This window comes from Python bivittatus, unplaced genomic scaffold (assembly GCF_059951505.1).
Source record: "Python bivittatus isolate LINGU-HERP-01145 unplaced genomic scaffold, Pbiv_v1 ctg000610_np1212, whole genome shotgun sequence".
Classification (NCBI taxonomy): Eukaryota; Metazoa; Chordata; class Lepidosauria; order Squamata; family Pythonidae; genus Python; species Python bivittatus.
In genome coordinates, this window is record NW_028277088.1 from 31,518,160 (window position 1) to 31,542,868 (window position 24,709).

The 24,709-nt window shown below is 36.5% G+C and overlaps 1 protein-coding gene across 7 annotated transcripts in view; it reads right to left on the reverse strand.

Moving 5' to 3' along the window:
- Positions 1-24,709, reverse strand: part of OSBPL3 (oxysterol binding protein like 3) — a 106,636-nt gene that overhangs the window by 29,296 nt on the left and 52,631 nt on the right. For 6 of the 7 annotated variants that reach the window (XM_088150693.1, XM_088150688.1, XM_088150690.1 and 3 more), the window contains 9 exons: positions 14,428-14,544; positions 14,208-14,261; positions 13,908-14,021; positions 12,204-12,377; positions 10,948-11,071; positions 9,080-9,183; positions 8,874-8,966; positions 3,757-3,913; positions 1,971-2,101 (listed from right to left, as the gene is read on the reverse strand). In XM_088150693.1, the coding sequence (XP_088006819.1) occupies positions 1,971-2,101; positions 3,757-3,913; positions 8,874-8,966; positions 9,080-9,183; positions 10,948-11,071; positions 12,204-12,377; positions 13,908-14,021; positions 14,208-14,261; positions 14,428-14,544 (1,068 nt within the window). Of the gene's footprint in view, positions 1-1,970; positions 2,102-3,756; positions 3,914-8,873; positions 8,967-9,079; positions 9,184-10,947; positions 11,072-12,203; positions 12,378-13,907; positions 14,022-14,207; positions 14,262-14,427; positions 14,545-24,709 lie in introns of those variants that run through there. The other variant, XM_088150694.1, reaches the window with a different exon arrangement.

A 24,709-nucleotide genomic window follows, 5' to 3' on the forward strand; every position in this document is an offset into this window, starting at 1 on the left:
AAACCAAACCAAACCAAACAAAAAGCAATGTATGAAAAACTGTCTCACAAGCCTGTAAAACAGCAATGCGTCATGAAATAATCTAAACGCTATTTCATGCACCCAAACTGTAATAGAAAATTTGTTCAAATTATATTTTTCATTTCTGGTGTGTAGTAAATTAGGTCCAATAAGTGATCCGATAAGAGATGTGTCTTGGAAAAGAAGCCCCTTCTAGAATCAAATTGCTGAGGCAAGGCAGATGCGAAAGGAGAAAAGGGCAACTGAAAGGAGTGCATCCAACACAGCTGAGTAAACTATCAGGATATTTTGCCCCCAGCCTGAATCTTTTATTCTCTAATCTAGGCAGAAAACAGGATATTGTTCTTTAGAGAGTACAGCAATTAAGAGCTGAAGGCTGTAAAATATTTAACAGCTAAATGAATGGATGGGATACAGTCATTATTAATATATTGATCATTCTACACATTCAAGTTGTAAACATTCTAGAGTTGTTTACACTTTAGAGCCAAGTTGTTGATGTACAGTTTCAATGTTGCTTCTTATTTTCATAAGTAGGAAAACCATCATCTAAAATTATTAATAGAACCTGAATTTACAATAATATGTGGTCGATTTTGCCTATGGATGCAGAAGAATGAGGAAAAATAAAGGAATTCTAGAGAGAAAAGCATAGCCCCACTTCAAAATGAAGAGGGAAAATACCATTTTTCAAAATATTCTTATATATTCAAAAACAAGCAAAGTAAGTAATGATATATTGCATCACAGCTTCATCAACAGTCTCTGTTCCTTTTTAAAAAATCTGATTTGTGCAATTATTTATGTTATTTATGGTATGATCTATTCTAAAAGTTCCACCACTCTGTTCTGCTCCATGTTTGCAACCTTGGAGTATGTTTGGGAAATGACTGTCATATCAAATCAGCAATAGCTGTCTGTCTGTATTTATGGCAATTTATCATCTCCTGATTTACTTCTGGTTTCCATCTCAAATACGGACCATACGTTTTACCCTAGGAGAACAGCGGACACATTTTTTTCCCTTTCAAAACTGACTGCTGTGATGATCCTGATGACTGATCATCAACAATCTAAGCAGCAAGTTTTCCAAAGCCAATTTTATCTTGCCTGGGACTCAGGTAAGTGACAACACAAGGGTTGACGTGTGAACTGACTTCCTGAAGTTGTTTTACGTTAGTGAGTAGGTTTTTGTTCAAATATCCAGGATCAGTGAAAGCAAAGTTAATGACAGGATTATATTCCACCTTGTTTAGCAAGATACCAGGGATTGCTTTCAAGCTGCTTCTGAGGGCTTGGGGAATGAAAATAACGGTGGTCAAAGTAAATGCCAGATTGCCCTATTGTAGGTAGAGTGATACAAGCATGTATTATTATATACATTGAAAAGCCAAGTATCATATTAAGTTGCATTCCCAGAATGATAAAATAACAGAATAAGGAGAAGAGCTAAGCAGGTAGATGCTCCCACAATCCTCTGTGCCTATGAGTCAAAATATATGTGTTATAGTCTGAGCAACAATAGAGAGAGGAATAAACATAGATCATCCTGGGTGCTGAAAGGAATTGTTATCATTAATTCCACTAGTTTCTGTGATGAAATATGAAAGCCCGCTACTTGGAGATAACACTATTGTGGAGGTAGAACCTACTCACACTAAGTGTACCACTTCACAAAGAATGAAATATATGCCTGTGTGCTCAGCACAAGGACACACATTGTACCTTCTACAGAAGTCCCTACCACACATAGGCAGCTTTTGGCAAAATCACAATTTGCAACTTGTTATGGAAACCAATGAACATGTACATATCAAAGCTCAGTACATTCCTTTGCTCCCCCATTTTTGGAGCAAACTAAATGAAAGGCAAAGATCAAACCAAGAAGAGCTAATGTAATATATAAGACACATTTCTGAACACAAGTTCAATTAATGTGGGTAACTTACAGATGATAAGGCATTCTTGAGTCCAATTATTTGAGCAGATGGAGATGAGACTGAATCATGTTCAAACATCTGCTTCAGCTTCTCTCTTTCTGTTGATATCGTACTGAAAGCTGACTTTAAGGTAAAGTACACTACAAAAATAGTTCAGAAAAGTTACAGAAATGACATGGTCTGTAGGGCAAAATGTAGAACAATGCACCACAATGAAGATAAAGAACACCAATCAAACAAACAGACCCAAACCCAACCAGTCTGATCGTTTGAATGGACTGTTTTAGTTGTTTTTACATAAAGTACTTTGTGAAGCCTTACCTTTAAAATATGTATAATAACTTCAAATAAAAATTAAGCAAACACTCTAAGGCAGAGTGTTAAAACGAAGTCACCCCTCTTGTTCTTCTGTTGAACTTAAAACACAAACCAACAGCAAGTAAGGGCAGCAAACCTAATGATCAGGTGGATTATTTGCATGAGTATACAACACATGCAAATAATCCACCTGATCATTAGGTTTGCTACCCTTACTTGCTGTTGGTTTGTGTTGTTATGATCTTCAATAAAAATAACATGATATGCTATCACTCTGACATCCCAAGAAATAAGCAGCCAGATCACCTAACAGGCTATTCAGTTGATTATAATCTCATCATTTGAGCACTTTCTCCACAGAAGGCTACTGCTTAGAGCAGTGTTTCTCAACCTTGGCAACTTTAAGGTGTGTTCAATTCCCAGAATTCCCCACCAGCAAGGCTGACTGGGGAATTTTGGGAAGTCCACCCATCTTAAAGTTGCCAAGGTTGAGAAACATTGGCTTAGAGCCACCATGTAATGAAGTGTCAGAACAGAGAGCTTTCAGTTTTAATGAGAATCTGAGTCCTTTCCAAGAGATTACAAATGGGTATCAACTGCAACTATACCCCAAGAGGGAAAATCTAAGCCATGATTCATCCAGTTATTTCTCAGCACCAAGATCTGGCCTTGACAAAATGCTTTCTCTGAAGTGATCATTATGCTTATGAGATTTGAATTACATTAACACAATTTCACTATCTGAAAATTCAAAGCATAGAATATTTGAGAAAAGCCTAAGCTCAGTAATGAGATTAATGGAGATTTAAAGGCACTTTAAAGGGATCAGTGCTTTCTTTACAAAGAAAAATTTTAAAAAGCTCACTGAGATGGGGAAGATCACCCATCACTGTATGGCTCTTGTGATTAATGTCTTAAAGGTTGTGTAGCAAGGAAATACTTGTTTCATTTGAAAAAAAAAGTCCCTGAAAAATTATTAAAATTAATTTAGATGGGAAAAACATTGCTGGCACAATGGTTAAGTTACAGCTTTATTTACTTATTTTGCAAAAGATTGACTAGTGTCACTTTTCCTGGCTTTGGAACTCAACATTTTTTTCTATTTTGATTTAACTAAAAACAGCTTATCCCCTTACCTCACAAGTGCCCAAACTGAAATTCAGCAAGCCACTTGGAGCTTCTGTACACATAAACCTAAGGCAACCTACTGTCACATGTTTAGATAAAGGTTTTAACAAACGCCCGGTATGTTAAAATATTCCAAAGTCTTACATTCAGACCAACAGTCTAGATGAGACTGACTCAAAATAATGAAGGGAAATATTTATAAAATACCTCTTGTGGTCTACATAACCAGTTTAACATTTGGTATTCATAAATTGCATGCAGTAAGTGTTCACAAAGTTTCATTTTCATGAACCTACAAACTGTTTTCATCACCTTTCTTTCTATTCCAGTGGGACAAACTCCAATTTACCTTTGTGTGCTATGTGACACAAGTCCTCTTGCAGTTTAGAAAATTCTGATGTCACCTCAGAACCATTTGAATAAATTTTTTCATCCCCAAAATCTAATGTAGATAAATTAGGATTCGAAGCATGCAGCCTCAGTGGAGCAGAAAGAACAGCTGGTACCTGCAAAAAACATGCATTATAATTTTACACTACTGGATAATAACACAAAAGATTCATCACTGGCCAATTCAAAGCAAATCCTACAGCTTTCAAAACAAACAAAAAGAATCTATACAAACTGCCACCTAGATGAAACAAAGCATTAACTATGCTGTTATATTTGAAGTAATATAGTAATGCCAAAGATGGCCATTGCTCTTTTCTCTTCCCACAACAGATTATTCAGAAAATTGATGAACATCTATTTCCTTTCTATTAAAGTAATACTGTGATATTTAAACTTCTGCCCAGTACAGTTCTCTAAATCAATTTCAAGAGTCTAGTCTTTATACTGAAAATTACTGAATTTTGTAAAAATGTTCAGATGAAGAGGAAGAGAAAACACAGCAATTTTGAGGAATTAAAAAAAATTGGAATGGGCAAAGAAAGCTAAACAAGAAGCTACCAGTGGAATGCATGGGATTAAAAATAAAAGTGATGATATAATTTGGGATGAAGTAAGGGAATGCTGGAAGGTGCTTTTCTTTCTTAAGAGAGAGATTTGTATGGGAATTATAGTGGTATGTTGAAGAGTGGAACTATAACAAATGCTACAAATGGTATCATCCAAGAAATGTCTGAAAAGGAAGGCATAAATATCATGAGGTCATGAGGATGTTGAAAAATGGTAATGCCGCAGGTGTAGATAATATGACTGGACAAATGTTAAAATACTGATGTGGTTTGTTCAGAGTGGCTGTACAACTTGTTTAACATATATGTGAAGATTGCATCTCTGTTAATGATTGGGAAAATGCTGTTATTGTTCTATAAAAGGTAGCAAGAGTGAACGCAGAAATTATGGAAAGACTGGTTTGTTAAGCATCCATGGGAAAATATTTGGCACAATCTTCACTGATGAATACAAGAGATGACAATGAGCAGCATTTGGAATGTGCTGTGCAACTCTGCTGGGTAGAGAGTGTTGAGATCAGATTTTTCCCATAAGCAAGTCAAGTAATTGAGAGACATATGAATGTGAGAAAGTTTATTGTGAGCTTATTGATCTTGACAAAGCATATGAAAAAATAAACAGTCCTGAATTATGTGAATTATGGAGATGAAGGTTGGCTGCTGAATGTGATCAGAGTGTTATATGATAAAAGTAAAGTATGTGGGAGAATAAACAGTGATTAGAGAATGATGTTGCGTTGAATACGGAATGCTAGTTGGTAATGTGAATATGTACTTTGGTATGCAGATGGTACCATGTTCTTGGCTTTGAACCCAAATGATTTGCAGTGAATATTAAATAAATTATATAATGTAACAAGGAATATGGATATGAAATTTAATATATCAAAGATAAGATAGTTGTGATTGACAAGGAAAATGAAGTGGATTGTAAATTATACTAATGGTGAAAAACTAGAAGAAGCAGATGAATTAGTATACCTTGGTAAAATGTTTAATAGAGATAGGAAAATAAATGGAGAAATTTTTAAGACATGCACATGCTGGTAGAAAAGTAGTAGGTAGTATGAGGCCTGTTGAAAGAATCTATGTTGACTGAAAGAAATGAAAATGGGTATGTATAACAGCATGTTTCTGCCCACTTTGTTATATAGAAGTGAGAGTTGGCTATGCCAGGAGAAATGTAAATGCAAGTCAGATATACTGAATGTGGTGAAACAAGAATTTGTGCTGCTGAAAGAATATGGACTGAATAAAAGTGAGTGATCGGTAGGAAAGAAATACACTGGGGAACTTTGATCTGTATCAGGAAAGAAGAAGAAATGGGTCAAGAGGAAAGGGAAGGCTGAGAAAATTTTGGTCGGAGTTTGTGAGATTCTGAAAAAGAAAAAGGTGAGAACCCGAAAAGAAAAAAAAAGGCAGCAATAGGTGGATGAGGTGGTAGAAATGATGGTTCGTTAGAATTAAAAGCTAAGGTAAATGGTTTGGTATAATCTAGATGTAGCTACTCTTCCTCTCATCTTCCATATCCCATGACTCTAATTTCCTTGGCTTACTATTTTATGCACTCTGCATAATTTAGCCTACCCTAAAAAGAAATGGCATGATGGTTATGCATGCATATATATTGAAAACTATCTCACTATTCTCAATAGTATCTTTCCTTCTCTCTATTCTGTAGTAGCTCATACATTAATAATCAATTTTTCTGTTTTGATTTTGAACTTCCATATGCACAGACCAGTTTTTCTTCTTCCAGTTTCCTGACAATTTTGCTCATCACTTGTAGTATCATCATTGTAATTTGAGGTCTTACGGGGTTTGTTTTTGGCTTAATGTGAGCCAAAAGAAAGAAACCTGGGCAGAAAGAAACAAAGAGGTCTCCATTTTATCCCTTAAATTGTACCCTCTAACAGGCCAAACAGGCCTTACCTAATCCAGGATGGGATTAGGGACAGCAGATTCTCTTGCTGTATAAATGGATTAGTTTAAAATATTTATATCTACTTTTCCACCTCATATTATCTGCCCAAAGCAGCCTAATTAAATTGTGAAAAACAAACTTTTCTTCTTGTGAGCTTAAAAAATAATTTCTGTGTTTTCCATTGTACCTAATATACTGTTATCATTAAAAAGAATATTACAAAAGAACATTAGAATTATTGTTGAATTTGCAAAGGAAAAGGTTGTGTGTAACTGAAAACCCAAAAAACAAAAACAAGCCCAAATTAGATTAAATTAAAAATGGGTTGAAGCCATGAGTCATGACTGTCAACTTATAATTAAAATGTAATAGTATCAAATAAAGCTTATGGCTCTCTTCAGCAACTCTCTTTTTAAAATGTATCTACTTTAAAATGAAGAAATAAATGAAAAGACTGCAAAACAAAAAGAAACAGAACAAAGGGATAAAAAGAACAGAAAACAAAAAGGGACAAAACCATGCATATAGCATTTTTTTAAATCACAGAATTAAATTTTAATTACACAGAGTAATATTGGTCAGTCTTTCTAATATATCGCTAGAGAGCCAGTTCATCAGCTGAAACCAAACACATATCTTCAATCCAAGACTAAATCTCAGCTGACACTGCCCTTCCATTGTAAAAGAGGCATCTCTTTGCTATACCCCATGCTCAATACATCCACAGTTCTTCATATAACGATTCTAAATATTGATATATAATTCAAAATCACATTCACATCTTTAAACTTTTTATGACTCCTTCCCAAACCATATTCACTGAAGGATGTTAAACTAAACAGGACCACAGTGGGGCCATCCCACTTGCATATGCCTAAGTGTCCCCTCCATCATTTGTCCAGTATAATGTCTAGTATAATGAAGGAGATAGCCAATCATTTAAAATATTCTCTGATGTGATGTGCCTAATAAATATGAAAGAAACATTTTGTTGAACCAAGCTGATCTAAAATCATCATCAGCATACTTAACCACATTTAACCACTGATGCATTAATATTTCCATTCACGTTTCCTGCCCTGCCCTGCCCTGTTTCAGAAATTTCCACTTAATTTGAGGGACAGTTGCTGATATATCACTAACTGTACGTTTGTGCTCTGTCTCCTCATTACACACCTTTGCTCAATCCAGGGGATGTTGAGGAGAAAAGATAAGGGGTAGGATTCATAGGCTGGAAAACAGCCATAAAAAAAATATAGAATGTGTTTAGGGTAGGCATTTGTCTAATCAAAACCAAATATTAGTTAATGTGCTGGCTTCATCTTTAGAATAACTTCCATATTTGACACAACTGGTTTAGAAATGTAGAGCACCTTTTGCTTATAGAACATTCTAGGACAGTGATGGTGAACCTTTTGAGCTCAGCATGTCAAAAATTCAGAAAATGCCTAACTTGACTCTACTGGCGTGTCATCCCACCCCCGAACAGAAGAGAAACAATTCTTTACATATTCATTTATTTAAAAAAATACAGTCCAATCATGTGTGGTGCTATGTATTATATAAAGAAATGTCAAATAATTACAAAAATGAAATATGAGTTAAAAAAACTCAGTTTCTTTGGTAACTCAAACAGGGAGAATAGTTGTTGGCAAGTGTTGGTGAATGTTCCCGTGTCACCCAAAACATCATGGTGTGTCACCTTTGACACACGTCATAGGTTCGCCATCACTGTTCTAGGACAATAGATTTGAATCAGATGCCTTTTGCCTCAACTTCAGCCAGCCAGCTTGCCTGCCTTCCATGATGGTCATTCCACAGATGCTACACATTCCTACAATATAGTCTGGGGCAGGAAGGTGGCAGCTATTTAATGAACAAAAGGCTGTTTAGTTGTATTTTTCATTTATTAGTAGGCAAATTCATCGAGGACATTCTTCCTCACCATATGCACACTTGTCATCAAAAAGTGCCAGTTACTCTCATTTTTCATTTTTATTATGGAATGAAGCCATAGTTTATAGATTTGTCAGACCAGATCCACATATAGTTAAGTGCAAATGAATCACCACTGATGATGCCTTCCTACATACTGTGCACTGTGAAACAATGCACACGCACACGCACACACACACAGAATAAATGTAACTTGTCTATCTTTTTCTCCCTCCCTGCTCCCCAGATTTCACATCCTCCTAGAAAGTAGAATTCTTATAAGCTGATATCTCTAGTTTAAACAAATTAGAGGGTAGAGATAGTATTTCGGAACACTGGATGATGGAAAGTGCTTGTTCCCCAAATGAAGTTCATGTAGGCACTCTCCAAAAGGATGAAGTCAATCTGGGAGATAAATGTTGCTTCTTATTTGTTAAAGTTCAATCGCCAAAAAGCTCAATAGGCTGATTAAAACAGTAGTTCCACCCCCATTCTATGCTGCTTATACTAGCAGCATGAAATCTCCTCCTGCTGTAAGAATAGTAACTAAGGCTATAAACTGTGTGGAAGAAAATGAGTTTTTGCCAGCATATACACACTCTATCTTAGACTAAAGAATGGAGTTAAGGTATAGAAGAGATTATTTACCTGCAACATTCCTTTAGCATCTTTACCGAGAGCTCGGGAACGCCACCTTCTGTGTGTTCTTTTTTCTTTTTTAGGACTTTCAAAAAGGAGGCCCTTTACAACAGCACATGAAAAAGAGAAACGTACCATTTATCATCAGTCTAGGAAGAAAGCTAGTCTTAGCAAGCAACACGACCCACTCAGAAATGGCAATTTCTTCAACTTACTTGCTGAATATTTATGGCAGGGGCTGAGTATGTCCTATGGAGAACTTCCATGCTTTGCAAAAGCTGGCTCATCTCCAAGAGATAGTCATGACAATGGGAGAGGTCTGTTTGGAATAAAAACAAAGACTTTCACTGGTTGGGCAAAAAGGAAAAGAGAAAAAGCAAAAAAAAAAAAAGACTAAATAACCAAACTCTTTGTTATGCTTAACTGTTGAATAATTCAATGACAAAATGTAAAAGATGTTACTCAATACCTACTATTTCTGTTCCTGCTTTTATTATTCTAGCATTTCTAGAATCAATGATTTAATAGTTGAATTAACTATTTAAAAGGAAAATTTGGAATATAGTTTCTATATTTTAGAATATAGGTATCCTGTGAACTAGAATTCTAACAGAATTATTGAGCAATAGCACCCAAAATGATATTTTTCTAAAATACATGTGTTACAATTGTTATCTTAAACTGAAGAGATAAAAAAAGAATTTGCTGCCATATTTGAACATAATAGGCTTCTTTTTATTTCCTTGGACATCAGTAAAAAGAACAAAGACTCTTCCTGTACTTTACAGCTTTAACAGATATAAATATACTAAATCTTCAAGGATATCCCAAGGTTCTTTGTTGTTTTTACTGTTAACACAATGTTCCTCAACCTTGGGACCTTGAAGATGTGTGGACTTCAACTCCCAGAATTCCCCAGCCAGCATGGGAGTTGAAGTCCACACATCTTCAAGGTCCCAAGGTTGAGGAACACTGTGTTAACAGACAGTACTGGTTCTTGAAAGTGCGCTATCATTAGTACATTTACTTAGTTGATATGAATGCATTATTGCTTATTTTTAGCATAATAATGCCAACTAATCATATTATCTTCACTGTGCATTTTGAGGTGGCATAGCTTTGCTACCCATTTATCAGACTTCCTAAAAGAAAAGGGAGATGATAGGAACAGTTGTTACTAAATCCCAACATAAATGAACAATATGGTTTCACTGACTTTCTGATCATCAGAACTATCAATAAAAGCATGCTTATTAGTATTCTATTGCAATAATGTAAGTAACCCCCCCCAACTAATAAATAGTGAAGTAGTAAATTTGATCTACACATAAACAAAATGTTTCATTTGAATTAAGCTGTAACAGCTAGTCCTTCATTCAATATTTCCTAAATAACTTCCCCATCTCCCCACTTAATATATAAGGAAGACGCTTTCCCTGTCTACATTGATATGAGAGGAGAGAGTTCAAGTTAGTCTGCACATGTGACTGTTCAACACTTCTGCGAAAAAGTTAGTATTATATTGTTAGAGACAGAAAAACATAATAAGGGATGGTGCCATGCCAATAATAGATAGTTTTGTTTCCTATTTCTTCCTAAAAAGTAAAAGGCATCTTCTCTAAAAAGTGGTAAGGGCAATATTGTATTTTTTTTCAAGGAAATAAAATCCACATTGTATTTTACAGGATTTATTTGCCATCAGCCAATCATAACAGCCCCAAGCTGGGTGGAATAGGGCTATTCTACAAAGACAATGAATTATATTTCATTAACGCTTCTAAGAGGGTCCAATTTATGCAAAGGACTCCTGTACTGTATTGCAGAAGAGACACAAAGAAATATATTTTTCTTCTAAGGGTCTCCTAATCCTGCACAATTGCTGCAGCTTTCTTTAAGCTAATTTTTCAAGTTCTTCAAGCAGGAAGCAGCAGCATTTATTTCAATAGCACATGGTGTATATTTTGGATTTAAAGATTAGAAAGTAGACACTGTAAAATAACAGGTATGTCACGGAGAACCATCTGAGAAAATCTGGAAGACGTAGAATATTTAAATGTTTTAAATTATTCTATTTTCTTTTTACCTTTTGAGCACCTTTCCATATCTTCAGATGGCTGCAAACAAGTTGGAATTCTTGACTCATTTAAACAAGACACTGATACAGTACTTCCCGCCTGCACTGAACTTTGCTGTGTCATGCTGCCTCTCTGTTGCATGAAGACAAGATTTCATAAACAATATCAATTTTCCAATGATGGAGATTGCATGACTTATGATTAAGGGGCACTTCAAAATCAATTATCAAAACCTACATTGAGATTCAGAAAGCTGGTTAAAAAAAGAAAAAGCTTGCCCCAAATTAAAAAGGTTGTATGCATGAAACTGTGCTCAATTAATCTGGTGGCTGGATGAATGAAAATCTATACCGAAAGACAGTTGCCCCTCTGTTGTACTCACAAAACTTTGCCCTCAAGTCTTAGAGGTCATCAAAAAACAAACAAAAAATCACCACTATCTTTGTATGCTCAAAATACAAAAGTTACCCAGTTGCTTCACTACACACCCATATACCAGATGGGCCGAGCAGTTTTGACCTATGTCGGCAATGTTAGTTCAAGAGGAGCCTGAAGACCCCTGAAGCAGAAAGGAGTACAATCTGGAGAAGGGTGCTGTAGACTGGGGACCAGCATGGGACAGAATCTATCTGGTGTAGGGGGAGCCAGAAAAATGAAATGGGAGGGAAAGAGAGAGAGATACCAAGTACTAAAAGCCAGAGATTGAGCCAGTATTCTTGACCCTTTTCCTAACCTTTAAGCACCCTAACACCTAAATAGAGGTGTTAGGGTGCTTAAAAATAACAGCAATGAACATATATGTTAAATCAACAATATAGAGTGCAAACATATGTCATCAGAGAACATTTAAGAGGAAAAGAGCTCCTTTTACAATGAGTCTTACAGGCCATGACCTCATTCATTCCCTGCTAGTTATCAGTAAAAATGGGCAGGAGAACATGGAAGAGCCCAAGCTTGCTTATCTAGCCATAAATAACCTCGCAAAGGAATGCTGGCTAAAAACAAAAACTTATTTTGTTCCACACTTTGCTATGTTAATTAAAACAGAATTAAAAATGCACAAGAGGAGACTGCATTGTGTCTTTCATCAAATCCTGAGAACTCACAAAAAACCAATAACATTTTGATAATGGTTTGTGCACTGCATGTTATAGATGTTCCTCAAATTCCACCCATCAACATTTGTTGTATTCCATACAATTATCAAACTAAATTAATCCCTAAATGGATGCCCTTAATAATCTATAGTTCAAAAAGATTCTACCTTTTTGTTTGCTGTTGATTCCAAAAGACCAGTTACTGAATCTGCAATAGATGTTGAAGCCGAGAAGAAATGGTTGTTGATATCATATGGAAACATGGAAATTTCATTTTGACGATACATTCTATGATGACGCAGTTTTGCTACCCATTCATCAAAGACTTCCTGAGATTTTGCCTAGAAGAGGATTGAAGATGACAGAAACAATAATTACTGAATCCCAACATAAACAGACCATATGGTCTTACTTTCCCCAGTTAGGTCAAACTAATCAATAAAGCAATAATTCTCCCCAAGTACTGTATTTATTTTTAGCCTGGGTTGCTTTGCCATGAGGATAAATGAATGCTTCTCCTTAGGAATACAGAAAACAGAAGCTTTACTACAGCAGATGAAATGGATTTGCTTTCTTAGTGAAGTCCTTGTAATTAGTTCTGCTTTTCAACTCAAGGGACAGGAAATGGAGGGCTAAGGGAAAGATGAAAGCAGAAATATACAGTATTTATAACAGCAAACAAGGGCCTGGAACAGGTAAACAGCAGCACAAAAAAGCAGAAGATATGGGTTGATTATAAACAGGAAGAACAGGAAGTTGCTCAAAGGTTTGGTTACTCGCTGCCTTTCAGTTGCAGAAGGATTTTTAAAATTTTCCAAGTAGCCAATTAGGCCAGCAAAGCAAAAACAAAGCCATACCTCCCTCAGCATTCTACTTTCTAGCAGCTTTGTTTGAGTAAGCTTTTAAGTTGCATCATACACAAGCAGAAATCTTGCCAGAGACTTCATTGCAAAATTTAATTTTAAAAAAGCTTCTCAAATATACCCACTTTGGGGATGGTTGGGGTAAGAGCCTGTTTTGCCACCAAGGTCATCAAATGCAGTCTATGGCTTCATCTATAGCCAAAACTAAATAAGTATCAGTTTGAGAACCACAGGAAAAACAGGAGTTAAAAGTTAAACGTTATCCTTTCCTTCCAATCTGCTCTGAATAAAAAGCTAAGTAGAAGACCCCACAAAGTCTAAAACTGAGCATTTAAAACCGCATCAGGCCTTTGAAAACCACAGGAAAAGAGTAGTATCAGTAGTGAAAGCCTAAGTTATCTTATTTGTTCACATACTGTTGAAAAGCAAAAAGATTTCTGGTTCATTCTGTCCAACAAGATCAAAAGTAAAACTAACATAGTTCTCATTTGCTGATACATTATGCTACACCATACATACATTTTCACCTGAAGCAGGTTAATAACAAACCACACAGTGATAGTTTGTGTAGTTTGCTAGTGCAGTAATGACACATTTCATTCCAAGCTTTAAATATGTTAAGTAGTTAAATTATGCTCATCTGTTTTCTCCCAAACCACCTGCCTCAACCACCTTCCATGGGAACAAATTAAATTATTACATATACAGAAAAATCGGACACTTTGAGTCCAAAGTTAAAGCCTCATCAGTATTAACAACCAATTTCACATTTTTGGTTACAAAGCAGCCCCTATCTGGTTGCAGTGTCTTTTGCTAAATATGAACATATATGGAGAAGAAAAGCTACCAAAGATTAAATGATGAAGCTGCATTTTAAGCAAAGTGCAAAGAAATGTGTTACTGTGCACAGTAGCTTCAAGAGGAATTTAAGCCTGCATATAGAGGTATTTAAGATCCATGAAATATTTTTAGCTTCAGAATATATCCCTATTTCTTAACTAGGATTACCTTCAAATGATAAATGTGTTCCTCAGTATCCAAATCTATACATTTAGTTGATTTCTTCACAGACATCACCGAAAGGCCAACATCTATACATCCATGCAGCTTCCCTTTTTCTATCTGGCAAAAGACATTTAAAATGACTCAGTTTGGTTTAGGAGAGAATGACAGAAGATGCTGGTTTTCAGGATTACCTCTTTCTTCCTACTGATGTCTATTGGAAACAATCACTTATTTCTTTCACCAAACCATGAAGCTGCCGTCACATTATTTTATATGACAATATCTGCACGTTGAAGCACTTACATCGGCTGGGTTCTTTGCATATTTCAAAATCCCTTTGTCCAGAAAGAAGCACCTCTGTAATACAGAAACCAACTCTTATTCAGGAAAGACAAAACACTTCAGCAAAATGTACTTTTAAACAGCTGCAGTACTCTCCCAGCCAACCTTTTAGAAAAGGCAGCAGACTGAAAGTTTTAAATAGCATTGGCAACAAATGCCAGGGATGAAGGTTGATTCTCACCTTGTGCCAACCTTTCAGAGGCCATTTCCTTTTTTTCAGCAGGTAGCCTTCCTGCTTCTGTGGCTCCTGTGTGTAATTCATGACTCCGCGAAGCCCTTCTATGATTTCCCAGCTGTCCTGTTTAGGAACAAAATCCAAAACATGTGATTTTTTTTCCTCCGCAAAGTAAAAACAGACTAACAACAAACTGATAAAGTTATACCTTACCAATGTACTGTAATTTTATTCCAGGTAACCTGAAACATTTATTTATTGTATCGATTTGCAAAGACATCCATTTGGATACAAGGTGGCAATTTCACCTGTTTTTTATTTTCAGTACAGTGACTTTAGTCTTAGGTCTTTCCCTACAACTGAGTTGAAATGCTACTCACACATCCTTGAATCAGCAGGAAACTACACTGGCCTGAAATCTGCTGTTCAATTTTTCCTCCTATTTCCCCACCTCCCAACAATCACCCTCTGATCTGGCTTGGGCTGAGAGAGAATGACCGACCCAGTGTCACCCAGCCAGTTTCCAGGCTTAAGGGAGGACTGGAATTCACCGTTTTCCAGTTTTCTCTTCCTTGCTTCAGTTTCAAGTCCTCAGTCACCCAACTTCATTTTAAAGGGACAAGGCCAAAGAAGTTTTATACGTGCTTAGGCTGCCCTTGGATCGTATCAGAATACTACTTAATGCCACTCCAGCCAAGGACAACTTAAGCCTGTGTGACTCATAATCTGGACACAAATTGAGCACAACATCAGGGAGACCCAGCAGGAAAAAGAGGTTGCCGGGGCAAGTTTATGCTGTACAGGTAGTCCTCACTTAATGACAGTAATTGGGACTGGAATTTCCATCACTAAGCGATGCGGCCGTAAAATGCGGTGTCATGTGACTGCATCGCTTAGTGATGGAAATTCCAGTCCCAATTACTGTGGAGGAGGTTGCGAGTGACTTACTGGAGCGAACTGTGACCTTCCCTGCCAGCTTCCCCGTTGACTCTGCTTGTGGGAAGCCGGCAGGGAAGGTTGTAAATGGCAGTCACATGACCATGGGATGCTGAAACGGTCATTAAGTGCAAGACAGTTGCCAAGCATCCAGATTGTAATGACGTGACTGCGGGGGCGGTGTGACAGCTGGAACTTTGAGGACTGGTCATAAATACCACTCGTTCAGCATAACTTCAAACGGTTGCTGCATGAGTGGTCATTAACTGAGGATTACCTGTAGTTAGGTGCAAGCAGAGAATGGCTCTTGGTGGACTGCAAATCAGGTTGTCGCAATGGGCAGAAGAACAAACAGGAATTAAAAAAAAACAAAACTCTGGTATCATATTAGAGAGCCAGTTTGGGTTAGTGGTTAAGGCACCAGGCTAGAAACCGGGAGACTGTGAGCTCTAGTCCTGCCTTAGGCACAAAGCCAGCTGGGTGACCCTGGGCCAGTCACTCTCTCTCAGCCCTAGGAAGGACGCAATGGCAAACCACTTCTGAAACCGCAGGGACTTGCGGTTGCCAGAGTCAACACTGACTTGAAAGCGCCAAACAACAACAACCCTATGTTAGTCACAAGGGGAAAAAACCATACAAAGACAGTCAGTTTCCAGGAACTTTTCATCACATAAGAGAAAAAAAGGAGGGAGAGGAAAAAAATGTGGATATTCACGTTTGTCTTTTTTTTTTTTTTTTTGAATTTCTGTATCATATATTCTGAAAAAAAACATAAGAAATAGGTAGTACAAATAAGAAAATCAGATACAGAGAAGGAAATACAGACAGATAAGCAACAAATCTGAAACATCATAAAACTAATATATGCTAATACATCATTAGAAGCTTATAGTATTATAAGATATTTCATATCCATTTTCTAATCCAAATCCAGATGTCCCTATTAATCATTAAGCTAAAATATGTTTGCTTAACATTGCTAATATTACTGAAAGAAAACTATAGGTAATGAATAATGCATTCCATCAGTACAATAAATTATACATCAAATTAAAATATGGTCTCTAAACCCCAAATTTTGGATGTGGCACAATTACATGTATCAGATTATTGCCAAAGAACGATTTCCAATTAAAATTAAATTCAGGCTCAGATTTACTTTTTAAATTCAAAGTTATGCTAGACATCAAGGCATACATCCAAAATTTAATTAGCCATTTTTCCAAAGAGGGAATCAAAGGTCTTTTCCTATAAAAGGCATATACAATCCTTGCATCCTTTAACATATACAATGTCAATTCAGTATATTTTGATGTAATATATGGTTTCGTAAAATTTAATACAAATCTCTCAAATTGCAATGGGATTTCAGCCTTAAAAAATGGTTCCATTCTACAGTACATTATCTTCCAATATTGGATTTCACAGCACTGCCACCACATATGAAAGAAGGATCCAACTCGCTTGTTACATTTCCAACAGTTCTTTAAAAAACAATTATTCATTTTAGCAATCAAGACTGGAATAATATAGGTAAAACATCTTACACCAATTCCTTCTGTGTATAATATTTGAAGTAAATTTGACATTCTTCCATTTAAATTCCCACTGTTGCATCTTCATATTCTGCACCCATTTAATCATACAATCTTTGACTTGTTCAGTTTCTGAGTCATTCTTCACTAGTAAGTTATAAATAATGCCTAATAAATTAGCAATATGATATGTTTTAAGATTTTCAAATTTGGTCAAATGTCTCAATATTCCCCCTTGTTTCTGTAATTCTTTTATTGCTGCCCTGCTTATTTGAAAATATGGAAAATACGGATTAAATGTAGAAGAACATTGTATAGTAAGAGACTCAAGAGATCTTATCTTTGTCCTGTTATCAATTAAATCTTGTAATCTAAACAAATTATCCCTCCACTCAGCAAATTTTGTATTATCATCATCATCATCATCATCATCATCATCATCATCATCATCATCATCAATAACAAAGCAAGAAGGGAAAAATCCAGACTTATTCTTTTCCTATATTTATGCCAACCATTCAGTAAATTACTTAGTAATGCATGATCTCTTATAGGTTGCTTATTTCTATGTGTGTCAACCCAGATGTATCTGTGCAATCTCTCTGGAAGAGCTGCCTCTTTCATAGAAGTAACAGAACCATAGGGAAATATAAGCCACTCTGAAATCGATGTATTCAGAAACAATTTTTTTTTAAATGAAACCTCACACTCCAGAATGTGATCTGAAATCCATAAAATGGATTCTGTCAATACTGAGACTCACATTATACAGTGCTGTTAGAAGTTCAGACTTACAGCTCATTTAGGGAGCAAGACCTAATTATTCACTCTTGCCAGTTCCCTTTATTCTTCCTTTTACAAAACAAGGAAGTAAGGAACAAGAGAGTTTAGAAGGAAAGGGACACATTGGTTTCAGAGACTTTTTATAGAAACCAGTGTATTTCTCAAGAATTATTTGAGAAGGTTGAAGAGCAAGGTTATTCCAAAATCAGGTTAGCAAGTTTTGCCCACTTCTCATGGAAATGTTTTTCCTGTGGAGTCCTTGATGGTCTCTGAGCTTGGCTGTTTGCTTGCAGATGTCTCATTACCTGACTAGATAACATCATCAGTACTGTTACCTAGTCCCGTAATGAAATGTCTGCAAGCAAAAACCAAGCTCAGAGAGCATCAAAGACTCCACAGTTCAGCCCTGAGCTACACGTATTCTCCTCTACTGGAATGTTTTTCCTGGCAGTTAGTAATCAGTAGTAATTATTGAGATAAAATAACTAGAATGTATTTACATCAAAAACACGTTCTTGGATAATTTTGTCCCTTTTTGCATTTATGGTCTGCATAAAAATCTATCAATAGTGTATGCACGTTTTAATCTCCGCTCCTTTCAACAAAACACTAGAAACATGGTATATACACTATCCTTAACTGACACGTGTATGAATATCAGATATGTATACTTGATTTTACTATATATAAAATAATTTTTAATATCTATCTCAAAATGCTGAAATAGTGCCAAATGAGTCTGAAAAACAAATGACTGGTCATTCTTTAAAAAGACATGAAAACTTTTCCTCTGACTATCTAAACATGGGAGAAGGCAGGGTAAAAATAGATTGCAATTTCAGCCTTTGTGAATGCTGAAGATTCATGTTTCTCTGTACTTCTTACGAAGGAGACTTTAAATTAAATCTAAAAATATCTAATTCAAATGGGACAAGTGGTGCATCACCAACAGTCTTCAGCAAAATGTATCATGCCCATCATACAGAACCATGGTACCAGTCATCATAGGGGCAAGATAAGAGAGATCTTTAAGGACAAAGAAAAAAAAATAACAGGCAGCTGGATCTGTCCTTTTTCCCCAAAATATATTGCAAATTAAACTCCTTGTTTTGTTTTAAAGAGAGCTATGCCATCTACATAAATCCCTTTTGACATGGACACAGATGATGACCACCTATCAGGCGCTCCACTTGTACCTTCAACGGAATATGGCTATTACTGTCTTGAGATCGTCACCCAAGACGGACAGTTGGGCCCTTCATAGTTACAGGATTGTCTACACAAGTAACCTAGAGTTTCTGCTTCAGATCTATGAACCTGGACTCCATACAGGCAGTCATGACAATTGTCAATTGTCAAGAATCATTATAATAGCTGTTCTAAGAGAAGTCTTGTTATTGTTTTCATTGCCCCACTGGGCTTCCCAAGAAATGTAAAGCTGAAAATTAGCCATTCACTAGTAAAGTCTCTGGGATGTATCCCTTTCCAGTTCCATCTGTTTTATCATCCTATGAGGAAAGTGTGCCCTGAAAGATAGGGTGTCAGGATCGTTTAGGACCCTGATACTTGAGGAACCACCTCTCCCAGTTTGTGCCTAACCAAAAGATCTGCAGGGGACCCTCCCCAGCATCCTACTGCTGGGAGAAGTACATTAAGTGGGAATGAAGGAGAGGCTTTCATGTCATGGTATCCTGGCTCTGCAACATGTTTCTCTCTGGCACCAACATTACTTGCCCTTCAGTACCATGTGAAGCCTTGACTTTAATCTTGCACTCAGAACTTTAGTTCCACACCCTGACCGTGCCATGAGTTCTTTAAATGCTTCTCTGTTAATGATACTGTTTACCACTGTGTATTTTAAACTAATTTTATTTGGTTTTATTGTTTTAGCTTATTTCTAAAGATTGTAAGCCATCATGGAATCCTCTGAATAGTAGTTGGGCTACAAATACTTTAACTAAGAAAACACTAAAAATATAACAAAATTATAACAAAATACATGTTATAAAATATAATAAAAACTGCAAAATATTTTCCTTTTGGGTTTATTTGGGATTAGAAACCATTTGGACATTCATCTTTGTGATACTCCAACTGTACTAGCCATTTCTGGGTACAGTAATATCTTTGTGAGCTTTCCAATAAATTGTGTCTGAAGACTACAGGAAAATAACATTCTCAGTGGGCATTTAAATCACTGATTTTCTGATTATACAATCATTTATACTTTAGCAGACATGATTCTTTTGCTTGTTCTGCTCTCTAGATATACGACTCTCTTTCCACCACAAAATGGTAAAAATATATTCCATACTGGTGGCATGTAAACAGTCATCACTGGAGTGTTTCTTTGAATATGACTGAGGTTTCTCCCTTGTTTTCTGTACTTCTTCTTCGCCTATAGATAAATTTGACCAGACCATGGACTGATTTATCCAGACTAGGACCCTTCAAATCTGCATGGCATATTAGGTAGAAGGAATTGGTAATGTTTCCAGGGATACTGTTAGAATGTCTTCCATTCTAAGCTGTACTGTATGTTTCCCCTCCCCACTGGATAGGTGGATATAGGATATGGTACCTAAACCACCAGCAAAGCAGTAGCATCTCTCCACCCAAATCCCCTGTAATACGTACATAAAAGATTGCTCTGTGCCTTTTTATTAATCATTCTAATATAGTATTAAATCACTGTTTGAATCATTAAAGCCATGTGCCTTCTCAAAAGAAATAACTCAAGCAATGGAAATGAATCAACCAACTGAAACACTGTATTTCTAATCTAACTATAATATCTAAACTAAGACTAATCCATGAAACCTATGATTATCCAAACAGTAGTTGAATATATTAAGAAGAACAGAATTATACTAAATTACTGTTTATTGGCAGGATAAAAATTTGTCTCCGTTTGGAAGGAATTTTCTGTTAAAATTAGCTAATATGATATGTTGCAAACTGTTCCATAGAATTATCTTAACCCCACAATGAACTTAATAACATTCCTGCTGTTACTAAACTGTAGGGATACTAGAATACTCTGCATGGTAACCTGGTTTTTAGCTCAGCTCTCCTGATTCCCTCTACTCAAAATGTGTACATATATACAATAACTGAGCAGTAGCTTTCTTTTTTAAAAATGAGGTAGTGTAATGGTTAAACTTGTCTTAGGGAAATTTTAGTCCAGATGACTGTTCGTAATACTTTTCTAGTCTAATTATAATTACAGATGTGGATAATCAGAAGCAAAATGCACACAGAACTCAAGCTGTGGATTTTGATAAAGGCAAGAAAAATGATCTTCCAGAGAAAACCTTTTTTTTCCAAAATAATTACCTGTGAATTGAGAGGATGATATCTTAGTTGAGAGATGCCATAGTTGATAGTTATTACAGCTGCTAGAAAGCATGGATGCCTTTAAAGATTAGCTGAGGAGGAGTTACTTGCATGGTGAATTTAATACCTAAACAGAGCTTCTTTTTCCGTTCCTTCCCTGTTCAGTCACCTCTTTTCTTCTCCTTATCTTCATCCAGTTTTATTTCTCCCTTCCTTTGCAATTCCCATCTTATTTTCTTCTTTTGTGTGTGTGTTTCCATAGTTTCTATGTGTGTTTTGTATATGAAAACTGCTGCTAAATGCAAATTGGAATCAATTACTTGTATTAGTTGTTACAGGCAATTAATTAATTAAAGCCTCAGTCAGGCAGATCATAGATGAGGGATTGGATTAAATTAAAACCACTGGAGAAGAAATGGTAATCCATTCTGGTGTTCTGCCAAAAAAACCAAATGGACATTTACTACAAGGACAATGTCAACAGGGTACTGGACGATATGCCCACTCACCCACCCCTCTGGTCAAAGTTATCCAATGAGCTACTGGGGAAGAACAGAGGGCAAGTATGAGTAGGACTTGTGTTTATTATACGGTTGAATTAAAACCAAAAGAATATCCAGTTGTTGATGTGCAAGAGGCAAAGGAAATGCTGACGCTACAAAATATGTATTACCTTTGGTAAGTGGCGTGTCAGAACTATGAACTATGAACCAAGGCAAAATTTTTGGAGCAGAAGTATCAAGATTGAACAATGACATTCTGGGAATCAGTAAATTGAAATAGACTGCAATGGATCACCTCATATGAGAAGAAAACCAGATATTCTAATGGGAACAAAAGAACCATAAAAGGACTGAAATAGAGTGTCAAAGACAAATAAAGGGATGTCAAAATCAGTGCTTGGAGAGCACAACCCAAAATGTGATACCCTATGCTCCAACCATGGATGTGGAGGAAGTGGAAGTGGAAGTTCAATATTTCTGGAGTGACTTGCAACATCTTCTCAATGCAATGAGAGCTAGCTAGCTAGTGAGTCTGGAATAATGGAAAAAAATAGGCAATGGTGTAGAAAACAAAGCCGAAGACAGACTAACAGAGTTCTGTCAAGAACGTTAAATGTTTATAGCAAATACCTTCTTCAAACAGCTTAAAAGATGACTTTACACATGACCACAGAAGACCATTTCTTCATGGCACGGGACCAGGTTACCTGAGGAACCGCCTCGCCCTGGTCACTTCAGCCCGTCCCACTCGGTCCAGCAGAAGGGGCAGGTTGCAGACCCCACCGGTCAGGGAATTTCAATTGGTGGGGTCTAGGCAGAGAGCCTTTTCTGCTGCAGCGCCCGCCCTATGGAACATCCTGCCTCCTGAGGTCCGGTGTCCCCCCTCCCTCATGGCCTTCAGGAAAGGTATTAAATCCTGGCTTTGCCAGAAGGCCTGGGGGCCAGAGGGGGGCCCGCACCTGTGGAGATGGCTGGTGGGATGATGGGTTGCCCCCCTCCAGCATCTTACAGGTTTTTATAGGGCCAAAATTAGAGGAGGTTTTTTAGGGTATTTTAATATGTTTTTAAATTATTTATAGTTTTTAGCCATCTTGGAGAGAATTGTGGTTTTTTTTTTTATTGTGAGCCGCCCAGAGTCACCCGTGGGGGAGATGGGCGGCATACAAGCCGAATAAATAAATAAATAAATAAGTAAGTAAGTAAGTAAGTAAGTAAGTAAAGATACTGAAATAAAATTGACTATATACTCTACAAGCAAAGACAGAGAAGTTCCATTCAGTTAGTCCTGACTGAGGCTCAGATCAATTACTCCTTGTAAAATTACAATTAAACTAAAGAAAAAATAATCAGGCTAACATAATATGAACTCAGCAATATTAAATGTAATTATGTGATGAAGATAAAGAATAAAAGGAATGATTAAAGTTGATAAATAGAGTAGCTGGAGAATTCTGGACATAATAAAAAATTAAGAAAAAAATATCCCAAAATACAAGAGGCAAAATGACACGATGAAAATACTTGAAAATGTGCCTCAAGAGTTCCAGAGATGATCAGAAAGCAACAGCTGAAGAGAATATGGAACACTAAAGAGTTCAAAACTGGGAAAAGAGTATGCCAAAGTTGTATAATAACACCTTATTTATTTAAAATATGCAGGAGAAATGCTAAACTAGAAGAAATTGAAATTGAAATCAAAATCCCTAGGAGAAAAATCAACAACTTCTGATATAGCAATGATATCACTTTGATGGCTGGAAACAAACAAGGAATCTTTTCTTAGTGAATGATTAGAGTGCAGAAGCTAGTTTGCTGCTCAATATTAAATATTAAAAAAGCAAAAATTATTAATTTTTGGTGAAATACAAAAAGCTATAGCACCAACAGAAAAAAAAAAAGTGATTATACTGTGAAAAAAAGCAAACCCAGATATAGTATACAGGTAGTCCTCACTTAACAAGCCTAACTGGGACCGGCAACTCCATCGCTAAGTGAAGCAGTTGTTAAGCAAAACATCACGTGGCTATCCTGCTTAGCGATGGCAGTTTAAGTTGCTATCGTTAAGCGAATCACCCCTGGTTGTTAAGTGAGACACCAGATGACCGTGACTTGCAACCTCCTGCTGTCCTTCCCATTGACTTTGCTTATCAGAAGCCATCTGGGAAGGTTGTAAATGGCGATCACATGACTGCAGGGCACTGTGATCATCGTAAATGTGCGATGGTTGCCAAGAGTCTGAATTACAATCACATGATCATGGGGATGCTACTACGGTCATGTGACGACCAGTTGTAAGTAACTTTCCAGTACCGTCCAGTCACTAAACAATGGTCATTAAATGAGGACTACTTGTGATTAAAATAAACAAAAAAACTATGCATGGTGATATAAGATTAATTTAAGCTTTAAGCTTATCATTAAATCTACACCATATAGAAACACTGCATCATCTTGTCATTTTTAGAATACAGAGACTTTCCAAAATAGATAGCAAATTCATATCCTGGATCCATTCCTTACAATCTTTACAGTAATTTTTTTCCAGTTGCATATAATTATTTTCTTTGCCATGTTTCAGACGCAATAGAGCCAAAGCTCTTCATGAGATGACAAACGTCATGTTTTAAGAGTAGAATGCAATATCATATTAAGGTCCTTAACTACAATATTTCTTCTCAAAATTGTACTGACCACTTGCTCGGTGATTATTTGAACTTACAATAGCGCTGAACAAGTGATACTTACGACCAGTCCTCAAAGTTCCAGCCATTGCAGCGCCCTCGTGGTCATGCAATCACAATCCAGATGCCAGCTTCGGACAAGCAAAGTCAATGGGGAAGCCGGCAAGAAGTTGTAAGTCATTGTCACGTGGGGTCCTTGCTTAACGATGGTAACTGGGGACTGCTGGAACTGCTGTCACTAAGCAGCACAGTCACGTGACATTGTGCTTTACCACTGCATTGCTTAGTGGTGGAAATTCTAATCCCAATTACAGTTGTTAAGTGAGGACTACCTGTATGTAGTAACTGAAAACCAAAAGAAGACTATAACTTGACAAGACCAAATCATGTGAGTTAAAAACGTTTGTCCCTTTTTAAACATTTTGGAGGGTCCAATAAACACAAAATAATATTTTCTGATGAATTAATTTCATTTCTTAACACCTGGATTCTTTGATTCTCCAAACCAGATATT